Raw genomic sequence first — 17,536 nt, 5'->3', positions numbered from 1 at the left:
TAATCCTAACCAAATTTTATAAAGGCAGCCATTTCTTGTAATCCATATTTAGTACTGTATGTTTGAAACTTTAATTAGATCATCTTCCTGGAGATGTGACTCAATCAAGAGTGGTTGTTAAACTGGAATAGTTGGAGATGTGTCTCCACCCACTCCAAGCGGGTTTTGATTAGTTTACTGGAATCCTATAAAAGAGGAAACATTTTGGAAAAAGGGAGAGATTCTGAGAGAGCAAAGAATGATATAGCCACGAGAAGCAGAGAATCCACCAGCCAGTGACATTTGGAGATGAAGAAGGAAAACGCCTCCCAGGAAGCTTCATGAAACTGGAAGCCAGGAGAGAAAGCTAGCAGATGATGCTGTGTTTGCCACACAGTTGTGTTGTGCCTTTCCAGATGAGAGAGAAACCTTGACTATGTTTGCCATGTGCCTTCTCACTTGAGGGAGAAACCCTGAAATTCATCGGACTTCTTGAACCAAGGTATCTTTCTGTGGATGCCTTAGTTTGGACATTTCTTTACACTTGTTTTAATTGAGACATTTTCTCTGCCTTAGAACTGTAAACTTGCAACTTATTAAATTCTGTTTCTGGTATATTGTATTCTGACAGCTAGCAAATTAGAACAGATTTTGATACCAGAGAGGTGGGATGCTGCTGAGTGGTTTGCAAATATGAAACATAATTGAAACAGCTTTTTAAATGGATAAGGGGAAGATTTTGGAGGAGTTGTGAGGAGCTTTATAGAGAAGGCCTAGAATGCTTTGAAGAGTCTGTTGGTAGAAATGTGGACTCTAAAGACACTTCTGATAAAACCTTAGACAGAAATGAGGCACGTGTTATTAGAGACTAGAAGGAAGGCAAACCTTGTTTTAAAATGGCAGTAATCTGGCAAAATTGGCAGCCAGCCAGTGGCTTTGGCTGGAAGGCAGATTTTAAAAGCCATGAACTTGGATATTTAGCAGAAGAGATTTCCAAATTAGATGTGGAAAGTGCAGCCTGGGTTTCTCCTCACAGCTTATAGTGAAATGTGACAGGAGAGAGATAAGATGAGAACTGAACTTTTGGGTACGAAGAAACCAGAAATTGATGTTCTGAAAAAATTCTGGGCTTCCAGGAGGGAGACCCCAGAAAATAGTGCCCCACATGAGGAGTTGGCCAAATGTGGAACCAGTCAGTCATTTCAGAGAAAGCCAGGATTGGACATGAAGTTATCCAGGAAGGATTTGTGGAAACTCCTTATGTCTGATGGGCATGATCTGAGGCTACTACATAGAAAGCCAACGAGTGTTGTGAGATCTTTATAAAGAGAATCACTGCCAATTGGGACTGAGAGGGACAGAGAAGGGACACATTGGAAGAAAAATTACTTCAGAGTCAAAACCATGGAGGCCAGGGTCTGAAGTCAAGGAGCCTCGGGCCAGGAGAGTGGACTTACCCAAGCATGTGGAGAGGTGAGTTTGCCCCGAAGGCAGAGAGTGGGCTTTCTACCTCGTGGCAGTGGAAGAGTCAGCCTGCCTCAGGCCTTGGAGAGGGTGAAGCACATTCCTTTGGGATTGGGGAGAGCCTGGCTGCCACCACATGGAGGGGTTGATCATGTGCCCTGGAGATGGCAGAGAGCCTGGGTGCAGCCCTGATGCTTGGAGAGGGTGGAGCTGAGAAAAAGGTGGTCTCCCCAGTGTCCCCAAAGGTTACATTTGGGGAGAGGCAGGCCTCTGCGTAGGCCCTTGGAAAGGGTGGGACTGCCGTGTTCTAAAGCCCTGAAGGTAAATGACTCTCAGACTTTGAAATCTAATGGACTTTGCCCTGTGGGTTTTCAAAACTGCTTGAGTCCGATGACCCCTGTGTTCCTTCCTCCCTATGGAAATGGTTATATGTATCCTATGACTGTTCCTCCTTTGTTTATTGGCAGTAAACAACTTGTTTGAGTTTTACGGGTCCATAGCCTGAGGAGAATTTTTTTTTCTTTTCTTTTTTTTTTTTACGTGGGCAGGCACTGGGAATCGAACCCAGGTCCTCTGGCATGGCAGGCAAGCATTCTTGCCTGCTGAGCCACCGTGGCCCGCCCACCTGAGGAGAATTTTGCCTTAGGCAGACCATGCATATAACTGACTCTGTACTATTTTTTTTTTACCTTGTATTTGTAATGTTACTAGAAAGGTTAAAGTTTTCTGATACTGTGATAGAATGAATGTATTTTGTATATGGGGAAAACATGTCTTTTTTCGGGTCCAGAGGGTGGAATGTGCCAGTTTGAAAGGGTGTATGTACCCTAGAAAAGCCATGTTTGAATCCTAATCCCATTTTATAAAGGCAGCCATTTGTTCTACTCCGTATTCTGTACTGTATGTTTGAAACTTTAATTAGATCACCTCCCCAGAATTGTGAATCAATCAAGAGTAGTTGTTAAACTTGATTGGTTGGAGATGTGTCTCCATCCATTCCAGATGGGTCTTGATTAGTTTACTGGAAATCCTATAAAAGAGGAAACATTTTGGAAAAAAGGAGAGATTCTGAGAGAGCAGAGAATGACATAGCCACGAGAAGCAGAGAGTCTACCAGCCAGTGACATTTGGAGATGAAGAAGAAAAATGCCTCCCGGGGAACTTCATGAAACAGGAAGCCAGGAGAGAAAGCTAGCAGATGACGCTGTGTTTGCCACACAGCTGTGTTGTGCCTTTCCAGATGAGAGAGAAACCCTGACTGTGTTTGCTATGTGCCTTCTCACTTGAGAGAGAAACCCTGAACTTCATCGGCCTTCTTGAACCAAGGTATCTTTCTGCGGATGCCTTAGTTTGGACATTTCTTTAGACTTGTTTTAATTGGGGCATTTTCTCTGCCTTAGAACTGTAAACTTGCAACTTATTAAATTCTGTTTCTGGTATATTGCATTCTGGCAGCTAGCAAACTAGAATAGACACCTTGGCTGAAATTGGGCTGAACTCATTGGCTGTTGGCAATTGAGGTTTAGAGTTATGAATATGTTAGTCCCTTTTCTCTACTATACAACTTCACAGATCTTGCTATAGTTATCAGAGAGGCTATAGGAAGGATCTGGGGAGGTTTTAAGGCTTATTCCTTTCTCTTCAGGCAAGGTAACAAATATTTTCTTCTTATTCCATCTCTCATACTTGATGGCACTAAATATCCTATATCTGCTTTCCCTGGGAAGAATCATAATTTCTGGTTTACAAATGAGGAAACTAAGGCCCCGGAAAGTGAGATGATTTGCCCAGGGTCAAATAAATAAGTATAGATTTGAAAATAGAATATAGGTCTTCTAACTCCTTGTTCAGTAATTTTTTATACTGTCCACATGCTTCTTTGTGCAGAACCATTCTTACTGTTTAACTTTTTCTCATTTATAAAAAAACTTTAAGATGATTATTCTGGAAGTGAATTTTGTGCAGAAGAAAACCTCCACAGTCAGCAGTTTCAGTTGTTTCAGTATCAAAACAGGCAGCAAGAAGAATTTGGAACAAGCTCTTGTAACTAATTTGAGTTAGAAGATGTAATTCTATTTAAAAAGTATCTTGGATTGTTTCCTGTTCAGCTATTTTAAAATTGAGATGGGGTATTCACTTAACACTGTCTTGAGTAAATATTTAGCGGTACTTAGCAGCCAGCCAGTTAAGATTTCCTAGACTTGGACAATTCATTAGCTAATAAGAAAAAGTTGGATGTGGTTCACCCTCTGAAGACTGTGCTGAATATGAAGTTTAAAACTTTGGTTTCAGGGCGGGCCACGGTGGCTCAACAGGCAAGAATGCTCGCCTGCCATGCCAGAGGACCCAGGTTCGAATCCCTGTGCCTGCCCACGTTAAAAAAAAAAAAAAAAAAAGTAAAACTTTGGTTTCAGAAATACTAGAAGTAAAAGAAAATTGAAGATCCTGGAGATAATGCCCTTTGGCTTCAAGTACAATTCAGGCATTAATTTGAATTTTCTATAAAACCTCAGGAGAGAGAAATTTTGTGCCTTGGAAGTAGACTAAGCCTCAGAAATCTGTCCCATTATACAGAGTTTCTAGAGCTGTGGGAATGAGGGCAGTATATCCCAGTTACAGAAGTGATTATGTAGCATTTTTGAGGTTGTCCTAGTAAATAATAAGGGCCCCCTGAAGGATTTGGGAGGCTATACCTAAAACTTGGATTGGGTCCCTACCAATATAGTTGTTTTGGCTTTGGTCTTAAGGAAACCTTGAACACCTGATAGCAAAGGTATTTGTTTTTCCAAAGCTCAGTTTGAGATTTTAAAAGGTGGTGTAAAAATGGCAGTGTCCAATTTTCTAAAACTTCTTTAGTTGTGAATTATGTGTATTCCCCTGTGAACTGTTGTATGAGAGAATAGCACTTTCCCCCATGAGACCCTTTTGGCAAAGCTACCAAAATGTTAAGGACAAAAGCTGTTGCTGCCTGTGTGGGAATGAGACACCATGGCATTTGGATTACATATGGATATACTGCTGGGCTCTGTGGTGACCTTCTGTTCACAGAGTAGCTGACCAGAAAGGTCTTGTGACGCAGTGTTTTTTTGTGTAATATTTTGTCCAACTCCAGCCCTAAGACTAAGTCGATTCCTTGGTCAACATCTTGTTTTGCTTTTACTTTATACCCACTGAGTCTTTGAAAGTATCAGTTTCCAGATGTCTTTGTCATCAAAACTACAATACTTAGGAATATTCTCACTTAATAATTCCTGCCTTCTAGATGAAACTTGTCTGTTTTCCTTCTAATTTTGTAGTGACAATAAGAGATCAGAGAGGTAATATATAGTTATAAAAATGATTTTTAAACCATTTTTTTTCCTAAAAAGATTGGAACTGGGAGAAAAAAAAAGAACAACCCAAAGAATACCAACGGATTCTACAGTGCTTCTTAGATAGGAAAGACTGTTGCTACTCTATCCATCAAATGGGTAAGGTCAAAAATCAGTAGTTTAAAGACAAAGCCTATACTTGCTCCTTTCCCTCCCCTGCCTTATATTTGGTTCCACTAAGTTATCCATCTGCTTGATTATTTATGCAAAAACGTAAGAGTTTGTAGCTTGCTGAAGATATTTTTCTAACATTTTTATTTTTTCCACATGAAACAGCACAAATGGGTGTAGGAGAAGGGAAATCAATTGGCGAATGGTTTGGACCAAATACAGTTGCACAGGTGTTAAAGTAAGTAAAAGAATGGCATCTGTGTTATTCTACAGACTCTTATATTTCCTTCCCCAGCCAACTCATCCTGTCATCAATCTAGTTATTCTTTTTTAAAAGTATTCTTCTTGACATATCTTCACGTACATATCGTCCATTCAAAGTATACAATCAGTTGCTCACAATATCATCACATAGCTGTATATTCATCACCATGATCATTTTTAGAATATTTGCATAACTCCAGAAAAAGAAATAGAAAGAAATAGGAAAAGAACTCATTCATCCCATACCCCTTACCCCTCCCTCTCATTGACCACTAATTTTTCAATCTATCCAATTTTTTTGCCCCTTATACCCCCTATTATTGATTTATTTTTGTACTCATTTTTTTACACATCTGTCCATACCCTAGGTAAAGAGAGCATCAGACACAAGGTTTTCACACTCCCACAGTCACATTGTAAAAGTTATATAGTTATACAATCATCTTCAAGAATCAGGGCTATTGGAATACAATTCAATAGTTTCAGGTACTTCCCTCTAGCCACTCCGATATACCATAAACTAAAAAGAGATATGTATATAATGCATAAGAATAACCTCCAGGATAACCTCTCAACTCTGATTGAAATCTCTCAGCTGCTGAAACCTTATTTTGTCTCATTTCACTTTTTCCCTTTTTGGTCAAGAAGGCTTTCTCAATCCTATCATGCCAAGTCCTGACTCATCCTGGGAGCCCTGTCCCACATTGCCAGGGAGATTTACATCCCTGGGAGTCATATCTCTCTTAGTGGGGAGGCAGTGAGTTCACCTGCCGAGTCGGCTTAGAGAGGCCACATCTGAACAACAAAAGAGGTTCTCTTGGGATGACTCTTGGGCATAATTATAAGTAAGCTTAGCTTCTCCTTAGCAGGAATAAGTTTCATAGGGACAATCCCCAAGATTGAGGGCTCAGCCTATTATATTGGTTGTCCCCACTGCTTGTGGGAATATCAGCAATTCCCCAGATGGTGAAGTTGAATATTTCCTCCTTTCTCCCAAGTCCCCCAAGGGACTTGTTTATTCTCTGCCCAGATTACTCTGGGATGCATTGTGGTATCACACTGACCTGTGCAAACCAATAAGATCTCACACACCATTCAAGATTTCATTTAATTATAGTGTTCGAATAAACTGATCATACAAGTTAAATTAGATAATGTGCTACCTAAAATATAAATTTTGCACCAAACAAACGTCTCTCCCTTTGGTCTCACACAGAAGTTGAAGTTTTAAAATATGGACCATAATCTCCTTTATCCTGTATTCTGATTTACTTTAGTCCTGTCCAGATCAGCTTCATTCATATCTCTAATCAAAGTCCGATTACTTTTTCAACTTTTTTAACAGTTGCTATATGGCATAGTGCTGACTTTCATAGCTTCAGGGCTCTAACTCAGAGTCTCCGGTGTCACATAAATACCTCAAGTTTCAGGGACCTACCAGCTTATACACAAATAGCACAGTATCTCACAATTTAGAAATAACAGTTACAACTTTAGGACAGATATGACTTCTTAAATCTAGGACCCTTTACCATAAGCCCCACATGATAGCCCATGCTCTTGACTTCAATTCTCTGAGTTTGTATAATATAGTTAGATCATATGAGTGAGGCATGATAATATTTGTCTTTTTGTTTCTGACATATCATTTAACATACTGTCCTCAAGTTTCATTCACCTAATTGTATGCCTCATAACTTCATTCCTTCTTGCAGCTGCTCAATAGTCTGTTGTATGTATACACCACAGTTCCCATTTCCATTCCTCAGTCCTTGTACCCTTAGGCCACTTCCATCTATTGCGAATCCTGAACCCTGCCTCCTAAACACCAGTATTCAAATGTCCATACATGTTTCCACTCTCAGTTCTTCCAGGTATATGCCTAGCAATAGGGTTGCAGGATTTTGTGGCAGCTCCACCCCTAGCCTCCTTTGGAACCACCACACTGCCCTCCAGAGGGCCTACACCTCTCAGCTTCCCTACCAACCGTGACTAGGTACATCTATTTCTCCACATTTTCTCCAGCATCGTTATTCTTGCAGTTTCTCCATGCCACCTCTCCCACTAAGCCATCAAACTTCTGTACCATTTTGCTTAGCCAATTTTTTAAAAAGTGTAAGTGTGTACATCTGTTTTGGTATATCATACTTATATTCATTGGTACCAGTATATATGGATGCCCCTCAATAATCATTCAGTATCTCACCCTGTAGGTTGATGCTCATATGCCATTAGCATGGGGCAGGGGGAGGTGCATTCTGAAGGCAAAAAGTTCTTATCAAGAGGTGAAACCTGAACCAGCCAAGACAGGAAATGGATTACCATCCTACACATAGTTTGAAAATCCCATTTATTCATTCAGTATTTACTGGGTGCTAGGTGCACAGCATACAGTATTAAATTAGGCCCAGTCCTTGCCTCAAGGAACTTACCATCTGTCAGAGGAGACAAACCACAAGGAGGCCTTGGAATCAATTTGCCATCTTTTAGAAGACTCAAGGTACCCCAGCATGGTACTTTTGCAATTGTCCTATTAAATTCCAGAATTCACCACCCATAGCAAGAAGTGAGGTGGCACGGCCAGGACCAACTTTATGGAAGTGAATGGGGTGAGTGGCATCAGCACCTACACCCACAGGCCACATCACCTGTTGTCCATTTCCTGATAGCCTGTCTCTGAATGAAAACTCCACGAGGGCAGGAATTGTATTTGTCTTATTCACTACTGTAACACTAGCACATAAAGCTGCCTGGGACATCAAGTGCTCATTAAATATTTGATGAATGAATGAAAATGACAGCAAGAATATGGGGTCAGATTTAGAGATAAGAAGATTGAAACCATCTAACTTCTTTTGGTACAATGTACTTCAAATCTGGGCACTCTGGAGCATTATTTTAAGAACTACTCCATGCAAAGTACAGATGAGGCCCCGTTTCAATTATTAGCCAATTGTCAATCAACTAGAAATCTTTAGAAATGTGGGTGTGAGAGAAGTAGTCTGGATTTTTTGGGTATCCAAGTAAAACCTTTATCTTCGTTTTACTCCTTGCTTCCAGTGAAGCATCTCTGAGACCACTTTCTTACCTCTTTATGTAGTGCCTTTAGGTATCACTGACTCCTTGCTGAGTGTGGATTGCAGTTTTTTAGCAACTGCTGCAGAAACCCAGGATAGAAAGTGTAAGAGATTAGAATGAATGTACTGAGGTTCCCAACAACAAACAAATGACAACACATTTTTTAAGTTAAGAGGGTTATGATTCATCATGATTGTACTAGATCATTATTATTATTATTATTATTATTATTATTATTATTATTATTATTATTATTATTATTATGGGGAAAGGCAATATATTAAAATGAATGAGATAAAAATTTAATGGTAATTAACCTTTTCCTGGGAGCTACTTGGTTTTGGGAGCTAGCTATTTCTTTTGTCCGGGCTTTGCACAAGAATCCTAGCAGTAGTCAGGTTAAATCTGTCTTCTCTCAAACCAGCAAGAGGAGAAGAAAATAAGGGAAAATAGCAAGGTACTTCACTTAGGCCTCAGATAATCTCTTTTCAAAGGGTCTTCTCCCCTGAAGTTATGCAATTCAACATGTTCTCTCTTCAGCTGCTAATCGGTGAGGCCTTAGGTGGAGTCAATCTTGAGCATAAGCCTCCTTGAACAGCATTTTCACTGTAGATAGAGAGAGCTGTAAGAGATCCTATCTCTGGATTTTTCTGGGACATATTCTACATATTATCTATGCTCCCAAAAGATATATATATTTTTTGTATGGGCAGGCACTGGGAATTGAACCTGGGTCTCCAGCATGGCAGGCAAAAACTCTGCCTGTGGAGCCACCATGCCCCGCCCTATATTTTTAATTATAATTACCTTTTTTTAAAACAGCATAAGTCAAAATGTCTTTATTTAAGAAAACAAAATCTCTTAGTATCAGTTGCATTGGTAACTTTTCTCTTTCACCCAAAAGGAGTGACATCATTTTTAAGTAAATTTTTCTGGTTTGTAAATTAGAGCCTGCTTCTTGATGTTCAGACACAGTGATTCTGTGGCATTCTTAAGGTCCCTGGGCAAGGAATGTCCCAGAGCTCTGGCAGAGGAGCTAACACTGACTCAAACACCAAGTCCTTTGTGCCTCAGTGTTCCATGACTTTAGGAACATTGGACATACATTGTATTGTTTCCTGCTGATATTAACATCTTCCCCAATTGTGACTTTATTACATGTTCCTTTGCAGAAAACTTGCTTTATTTGACGAGTGGAATTCCTTGGCTGTTTATGTTTCAATGGATAACACAGTGGTCATTGAAGATATCAGTGAGTCCCAAGACTTTATCTTCCCATTGGCGGGTGATGAATTCCTTGCTCACCACTTAGAAAGCTAGGGCTCTAGAGAGTCTCTCTGACTTGCCCCATCAGGGCATTAAGCTTAGGGGAGCACTAGGGCTCTGGTTAATCATTCCCTGTACCGTTTTTCTTTTCCCTTTCAGCTTTCTGGATGGGAGAGAACAATTAGAGGCTCCTTGCTACCCTCAGTGAGGTGCCAGGGCCTTTCCCTGCCGGAGACTCCCAATGAGTATAATAAGTTAAACTGCCAAAGAGTCATTTGTTTGATTCAATTTTGGACATCCTTGAGGAGGGATTAAGCATAAACGAAGATTATTAAAGGTGGTTTCACCCACAAAACCATTCCACTGATGTATTCTAAGGCTATTGTAGAGCTATTTCCATATACTTGATAAAACAGGTCAACACCAAAGGGGCAAGGGAGGCCTAACTACGGTTGGTATCTTGTATAAAAATGATATCTTACTTTCAAATGGAAGAAAGGCAATTAAAAGATATTTTCTAAAAAAAAAAAAAAAAAAGTCATTTGTGTAGGCCCGCCCTTCCCCAGCCCTGTGCTTCTTGGCATGGAAATTAGAGAAACCCAAAGATGCAGTTCCTTTTTCAAAGGCCCTTGCAGACTGGGATGAGAAATGAGATTTTCTTATTGATCTTATAGTATGTTACCAGAGCTAAGCAAGTGTACAATTGCCAGAATGAAAAACAGTGAGGGCTGGAGGAGTGGCTTGGGCTTCCTGGAGGAGGTAGACCAAGCCAGGCCCTGGGTGGACAGAGTGGAGGGCATTCCAGACAAGGAGTATCATGTGAGGTCCCCTTTAGTTTTGCCTTTGGAGTCTCTTCCAGATACCCCTTATTTACTCAGTTCTCTTGTCTCCATTTCTAGAAAAAATGTGCTGTGTCCTTCCCTTGAGTGCTGACATAGCCAGTGAAAGCCCCCCAGATTCTCTGAATGCTTCGAACCAGAGTAAGGGCACCTCTGCATGTTACCTGACCTGGAAACCCCTGCTGCTCATTGTGCCCCTTCGCCTGGGCATAAACCAAATCAACCCTGTTTATGTTGATGCATTCAAAGTAAGTGACTCCTTTTCCAAAGCCCATTGCTGCCTGCCCATCACACTTCCATGTGAGCACAGAGATCCGTGAGCAGCAGTCCACAAGTGAGTTGAGAATCTTGCATTGTCTTCCCTTCTAGGAGTGTTTTAAGATGCCACAGTCTTTAGGGGCATTAGGAGGAAAACCAAATAACGCCTATTATTTCATAGGATTCTTAGGTAAGAAAAGAGGAATCACAAGTAAGTCATCATGGGCTAGGGAGGTGCGGGAGAAGGTTTGCATGGAAGCCCAGACAATTCCAGTTAGTGGGTGCCTGTCTACCCCAGGGATGCTGTGTGGCCTCTGTCCAGCTCATTCTGTTTCCCAACTGATCTAAGGAAAGTGATACTTCCCTGCGCCTGAGTGAAAGCAGATTCCTTTTCAATATCTCGAGTGCTTCCTTGCTTCTTGATAAGATGGTTTCACTGTTGCTTCCCCACTGGATTGCTCCAAGGTCACGTCATTGTCTTTCTCTTTCCTGTGGGGCTCAGGGCAGCAGGGTTTCACCACCTTGGACTTGCCAACCCCCACCCACACCCCCTTATTGGGGTCTTGGCAGTAAGGATAGGGGCAGTCCTCTGGCTTCCTGCTGGCTCATTGTTTAGAGCCTTAACAGGGTGGGAATTAGAGGAGGCAAAGACAAAGGTATACCTCTCCTGATAATGGGGACTAAACCTTAAAACCACTAGCCTCCTAATGCAGATCCTAACGTGCATCCTTGCACAGCTTGCACCTCTGGAAACCTAGTCACTTTACTCACCAGCTATGACCATTTAAGGTCCTTGGCATACAAGGTGTGCTAGCCCTGTGCTTCTCAAACATCAATGTGCATATGAGTCACCTTGAGATCTTATTTAAATGCAGACTTAGTAGGCCTGGGGTGGGGCCTGAGATTCTGAATTTCCAACTAAGTGATGCTGCTGCTGCTGGTCTAAGGCTACACATTGAGTAACAGGGACCTAGATGCAAGATTAGTCCTGAAGGGCAGGAGTAAGGGAGTGATGCGGCTAGAGAAATTTGGTACAGGACATCTCTGGTCTGACACTGATCTCCAAGGAAGATATGAGCATAGATTAAAGGACAGGCAAGGGAGAGCCAGAATAGGTACAGGGTAATGGCATGAAGGGGGTGTGCAGAGGAGAAGCTGAATGTTGGTTTGCTCAGCCTCCCCATTGAAGATTTAGGGAGTGAGGGGGTGTGGAAACAGACATACCTGGGTTTGTATATCTGTCCCCCCCATCAATCACCACTTGCTAAGCTGTGTGACAGCAGGAAAAAGATATAAACTCAGTCTCAGGTTCTTCTTATGTGAAATAGGGCTAACAGCCTAACCATGTTGTCCTGCCACAGTTAAGCACTCAAAAAAGACCCAGGCATTTAGGACGCACTGACCCCAACACCTCTTTCCTTTGCTTGCTAATAAGAGTGGTGGGGGAGTGGTTCACACAGTTGCCTCTGCTCTTTGTAATGCTGCCACCTATTGGTTGACCATAAGAATTACAGTTTGATGGAAAATTCAGAGACCGTGGAGGCTTTTGTTTTTTCTCTCTATGGAAAAAACTCAGTATTTAGAGTTATGTAAATTTAGGTGCCCCCTGTTACTAAGCTTTGGGACTCTTGTCAAGTAAGGGGTCACAAAAAATATATTTCCTCTTGCTTGTGCTTGAGGACACGGTTGGAACTGATTGGAAAATTATTTTGGCAGCATCTCAATGAATAGTGTTTGTGATTCCCGGGTGCCCTGTCCTCCCTATCTCAAGTTACTCAGAGAGAATTTGCCAAGCTGGTATAACCCTCCTGTTTGCTGAGGTCACTGGGTTGGGATGACTTTTGTAAAGTTTGACTATTCATTCAACAGATGTGGGGCAATTCTTAAGATAGAATGTCACACAATGCCCATTTGCTCATCAACTTTTTTAAAAAACATTTTTTCTCGTGAAATATATATATACAAAAACATGGCAAATTTCAAAACAAGTAGTTATAGAACAAATTTCAATGTGTGATATAAGTTAAAGTTCCACAATTTCAGGTATTTCCTTCTAGCTGCTCTAAGACACTGGAGACAAATATATATATATATCAATTTAATGGTTCAGTAGTTATACTCATTTGTTAAATCCTATCTTCTCTATTGCAATTCCTCCTTTTCCTTTGATCCTTCTCCCAATCTTTAGGGATATTTGAGCAATGACCATTCTAACTTCTTTATTCGAAAAGGTGTGTTGACATTATAGGGAAGGGAGATGCAACTGGTTGATGCTCTTGGAGAGACTGATAACTCTGGGTTTCAGGACTTATTTGGCCTAGAAACCATCTTGGCCCATTAACTTTTTTTTTTTTTTTTTTTACATATGCAGGCATCGGGAATCAAACCCGTGTCTCCGGCATGGCAGGCGAGAATTCTGCCACTGAGTCACCGTCACACTGCCCCCTATTGACTTTTATAAGTCCTTTGTGCAGACTTCTCTTGAGATCCCATAGTCTCTCAAATCCCCTATTCTGATTCATCCCCTTACTATATTGGATTGGGTGGTTCAGATTGGTCTCTGAAAGGAAGGAAGGGTTGAGAACTGCCATTTACTGAGCAAGTGTCTGTGCCAGGGACTCTGCAAAGTGCCACATATATATATATTAGTATTTAATCCCTCACAACATCCCTGAGAGGTAGACATTGTAATTTCTATTTTACAGAGAGTAAAACTAAGATTAAGAGAGATATTTCCTCAAGATCATCCAGCCAGAAAGTAGCAAAGCCAGTATTTAAGCCCAAATCAGCATCTCTGCCTAGCATACCACATTGCTTGCCTAGGTCTCTCTTGCTCTGTTAAAAGCCAGGAGAAGCACCAGGTATGGGAGAATATGGCCAGGGTGAGACTCTGCCTGTCAGATTTTGTCTACTTACAAAGAAAGAGACGTTTATTCTTCCACTTGGGTATAGGTTGCTACTTCAAGATCCATTTTGTTGGCCTATTTCTGCAGATGGTTGACTAGCCTGTCTCTTCTCCCCAGACCTCATTAGAGACCTTTGTTTAGTTCTGACATCATTTCTAGGAATTTTTCCATTTTCTACTCTCTGTTATTAGCACTCTCAGAAATGAGGCAGCCTACAAAGATCTGCTGTACACATGTACACACACACACACCCAGCAGGAGAAAAGGTCCTGGCCGGAGTCAGAGAAGGGGATATCATTATTCCTAGCACCTTAACTTGGAACACTCTTGTAGACTGGTTCTAACCCTGCTTTGGCTTTCCATTTTCCTATCCATGACTTCCTTCCCCTGGTCTTAGATAAGCTTTCTTCTAAACATCTTGGTTGTTGCTCTTCATTGCAACGTGAGGCTTTTTTTATAGAACTGACCTCACTTACCTTTTTGGGCATGGTGACTTCTCTTAATAGAAGAGATGTGGTCTAGGGGGGAAATGTTCCTTGACTTTTATAAAGCAAATCATAATGGGGCATTGATTTCCTGTATGTGGAGAAATGATCCTGAGCAAGATACTTCTATGACCACCTTGTATTGGTGTTTTAAGCATTTCACAGAGTTGAAATCTTCTAGTTCTTATAATTCCCATGTGAGGTAAGTAGAACAGGCACAATGACCCCAGTTTGCAAACAGGGAAGTCAAGACAGTGAGTGAATTAAGTGGCTTTCCTAAGGTATATGATGAAGTTGAATTTCTCATCAGACTTCAGAAACAAGTCCTTTGCCAACAGAAGCATGTAGGTATTACCAACACAATCCTGGATGTCACTCTAGGGAAGGTCTTTGGGACATCTCTAACCCATTCTCCTGGTGCAGGTAGATCTTTCTTTGGCTGCCTTATATATTCTAGGACAGAGACTCAGATGATTCTCAGGTCTGGACGATGAGATTAGAGTACCCCTTTATGTACATTTGACTACGTAACATGCCTCTGGTGAGCATTAGGGAGTCTCTCAGCCCTTTGAATAAAGGGTAAAACTAGAAATTTTACTATCCCAAACTCTTCACTGTATTTAAAAAGTCATTATTAGGTTAGGCTTTTTCAGTTTAATGAAGCAGGACTTTTCTCTCACTTGTAAAAGGCACTCATCTCAAAGTGATTTTTCCCAGAGGGTGTGTCTGTACTTATGCTAATGTGACAAAAGCAGTGCTTTCTGACAGGAATTACTAACTTGCTAAAAATTACTAACTTGATAGCCCATCAAGACCAGAAGTCAGCCATGGTATCTTATCCAGAACAGAGTCAGCCTACCCATTCTGTCTGGGTAGCATTTCTTATGAGGGGCCAAGATAATTTGCCTAACCACAAGTGCTCTCTGACCATAGGTCTGAGAACCAATGGTCAGATGAAAGTGCTTTCCAGTGTTAAAAGAGGCAGGAAGCTCCTTAATGGAACCTGGGCTCATGGCCTGATGATTCTACTTACCACCTCTTTGCTACTGCTGCTCACAGAGCCTGCCATGTCATCTGCAGTCTCTCATTCCCACCTTTACCAACCTGTCACTCTCCATTTTTGGACTTGAACTTCAAGATGGAAACCCTGGGGAAAGTCTTCTAATTGAATGATTGGATTTGGGCACGGGTAGCTTCCTTCAAGCATGCTTGGTCTGGCTTCAGGTTTTTGTCATCCCATTCTCATCATCACCAAGGGAGGGATTAGGAGAACCAGAGTTCCTTCTTCCAAAGGCAGCAATGCCAAGACCGGTGATTCTTGGAAGGTTAAGCATGCTTCATTCAAAACAGGTGATGAGCTCATCTTCTTGGACCCTCACACAACCCAGACCTTTGTCGACACTGAAGAGAATGGAACGGTTGATGACCAGACTTTCCATTGCCTGCAGTCCCCACAGCGAATGAGCATCCTGAACTTGGATCCTTCTGTAGCATTGGTGGGTATCTGAAGATTGAATGGGCCAAAAGATACGACACTACCCTCTTACAGAGTGGTTCACTAGGAGTTATCCAAGTTGCTAGGTAGGGAGGCAAGAGAATGTTCTTTCTCCACCCCCCTGAGAGTCAGTTTAGTTTAGTGGGAAGTAATGGACTTTGAACCCAAACTTCTTGAGTTAGAATCTAGGTTCTGCCACTTAGTAGCTAAGGACTTATGGGGAGTCACTAAGCTTTCTGAACCTTGGTTTTCTCATCTCTAAAATGAAATAAATAATAACTCCTTTCTTGTAGGGTTGTTGTGAGGATTGTATGAGATGGGAGTATAAAGTACTTAGCACAGTGTCTGGCACACCGTAAACATTCTGTAAATGTTAGCTACAGTTTGTATTATTATCTTTCTCTCTTTTCCTGACTTACTGCCTTCTAATTATTGTCACCCAAGTACAGGAAAGAATGTGGAGCCTAACTAAGGAGGGTTAAGGGGGCAAAGCCCCTGGGTGGACGGTGGCCATTTCTATATGCACACAATCCAGGGAGTTGTTTTTCCCTGGAAATAAGATTGCTGTTTACATACATCGAAGGGGCATCTACCTGTAAGATAGCCAATGGTTCTAAGACCCATCTGTAGCCTCTTTTTAGTTTAACCCAACTATCACGGCACCAGTTACTGAGAGCTGACAATGTTCTTCTCTTGTTTCAAACTATTCTTCCATTAATTTAGGGCAGCTCTGAGGATGAGGAGGAGGCTAACTGTTATTTATTCAAACAGCTAATTTCCTTAAGGTCAAATCCAACTTATTAAATATTGCTGCTAGCTTAAAGTACTATTTGGCTTTTGTTTGCTGGTTTAATTGAATAATCTTTAAAGATGTGTATATTTGTGCATTGAATATAATGGAATTAACCCTGTGCTTTGGACACTGGCCTTCAAGTTACTGTATCTCACAGCATGAGGGGAAAGAGACAGGGAGGGAGACAGGCAAGGAAAGGGATGGGGAAAAAGAGAAAGACTGAGAGTGGGAGAAATAGAGAGAAAGGGGGAGAGAGGAGAAGAGGTTGTAGAGACAGCATGAGCAAGCAAGCAAGCAGGTGCACAAATTTGTGTGTACAAGTGAGACAGTGGGCTAGGAGAGAAGCCCAGACAGCCTTCCTCCTTATTGCTGGAAGGACAGATACAAAGAGTGGCCCACATCCTAATTCTGGGCCAAAGCTCCACCTTCTAATATAAAGGGCCTGCCTTGGTGCCCCTGTCCAAATCTAAGTTGTGTTCTTTTGCTTCTCCCCAAGGGATTTTTCTGCAAAGAAGAAAAAGACTTTGATAACTGGTGTAGCCTTGTTCAGAAGGTAAAGATACATGTTTTCCTTAGTCTTAAAAAAATGATAGTTACTCAATATGATCCCTTTTCAAGATCGTTTTGCATAGTAGCATAAATTTGGTCTGCTATGACTATTGCAAGAGAAAGAATCTAAGGCAAAAAACCTGTCAGATGTGAGGAATTGTGCATAACTTTGGGGGAACCAAAGTAAAACTTTTGTTTGAAATATGCTTAGCATATCAAGTGAGCAATGTTTTTAACTACTTGATGTTTCATCTTATTAATCCTATGAGTCATATATAACATTGAGTTGAGTCATATGAAACATTCAACTAATCTTCTACTGTTGTAACCTTAAAAATGCCAATTTCATATAACTTAGCCTAAATTCTTCAATACCCTGCTCATAACACTGAGATGGCTGAAGAAACCAACCAAATGTATGGTTGAAGAAGCCATACATTTCTACTTTGTTTAATGGTTCATTTAAAGTTTAATACATTCCATCATGGTTTAGAGCTTGCCCTCTATTGGCTGTTTTATTTATATCAGCCATAGGCACACTACCACTGAAAAGAAACACAATTTGCAGAAATCCTTATAACTACCAAAGTAAGTTATTATTTCTTTTGTTATTTTACTATGTACAAAGGCATTGTTTTGCTGGCTTACTGATCTTCTTATCTGCCTTCTTCATCATCA

At 41.1% G+C, this 17,536-nt stretch overlaps 1 protein-coding gene across 5 annotated transcripts in view; it reads left to right on the top strand.

The window, feature by feature from the left end:
* ATG4A (autophagy related 4A cysteine peptidase) overlaps positions 1-17,536 on the top strand; it is a 123,772-nt gene that overhangs the window by 104,022 nt on the left and 2,214 nt on the right. For 4 of the 5 annotated variants that reach the window (XM_077145881.1, XM_077145884.1, XM_077145882.1 and 1 more), the window contains 7 exons: positions 4,812-4,913; positions 5,091-5,163; positions 9,440-9,519; positions 10,433-10,620; positions 10,742-10,820; positions 15,372-15,517; positions 16,806-16,862. In XM_077145881.1, the coding sequence (XP_077001996.1) occupies positions 4,812-4,913; positions 5,091-5,163; positions 9,440-9,519; positions 10,433-10,620; positions 10,742-10,820; positions 15,372-15,517; positions 16,806-16,862 (725 nt within the window). The remainder of the gene's footprint in view (positions 1-4,811; positions 4,914-5,090; positions 5,164-9,439; positions 9,520-10,432; positions 10,621-10,741; positions 10,821-15,371; positions 15,518-16,805; positions 16,863-17,536) is intronic. The other variant, XM_077145885.1, reaches the window with a different exon arrangement.

Source organism: Tamandua tetradactyla, chromosome X (genome assembly GCF_023851605.1).
Source record: "Tamandua tetradactyla isolate mTamTet1 chromosome X, mTamTet1.pri, whole genome shotgun sequence".
NCBI classification, from domain to species: domain Eukaryota; kingdom Metazoa; phylum Chordata; class Mammalia; order Pilosa; family Myrmecophagidae; genus Tamandua; species Tamandua tetradactyla.
Note: the sequence above shows the minus strand (reverse complement) of the source record. Positions and strands in the feature narration are given on the sequence as shown.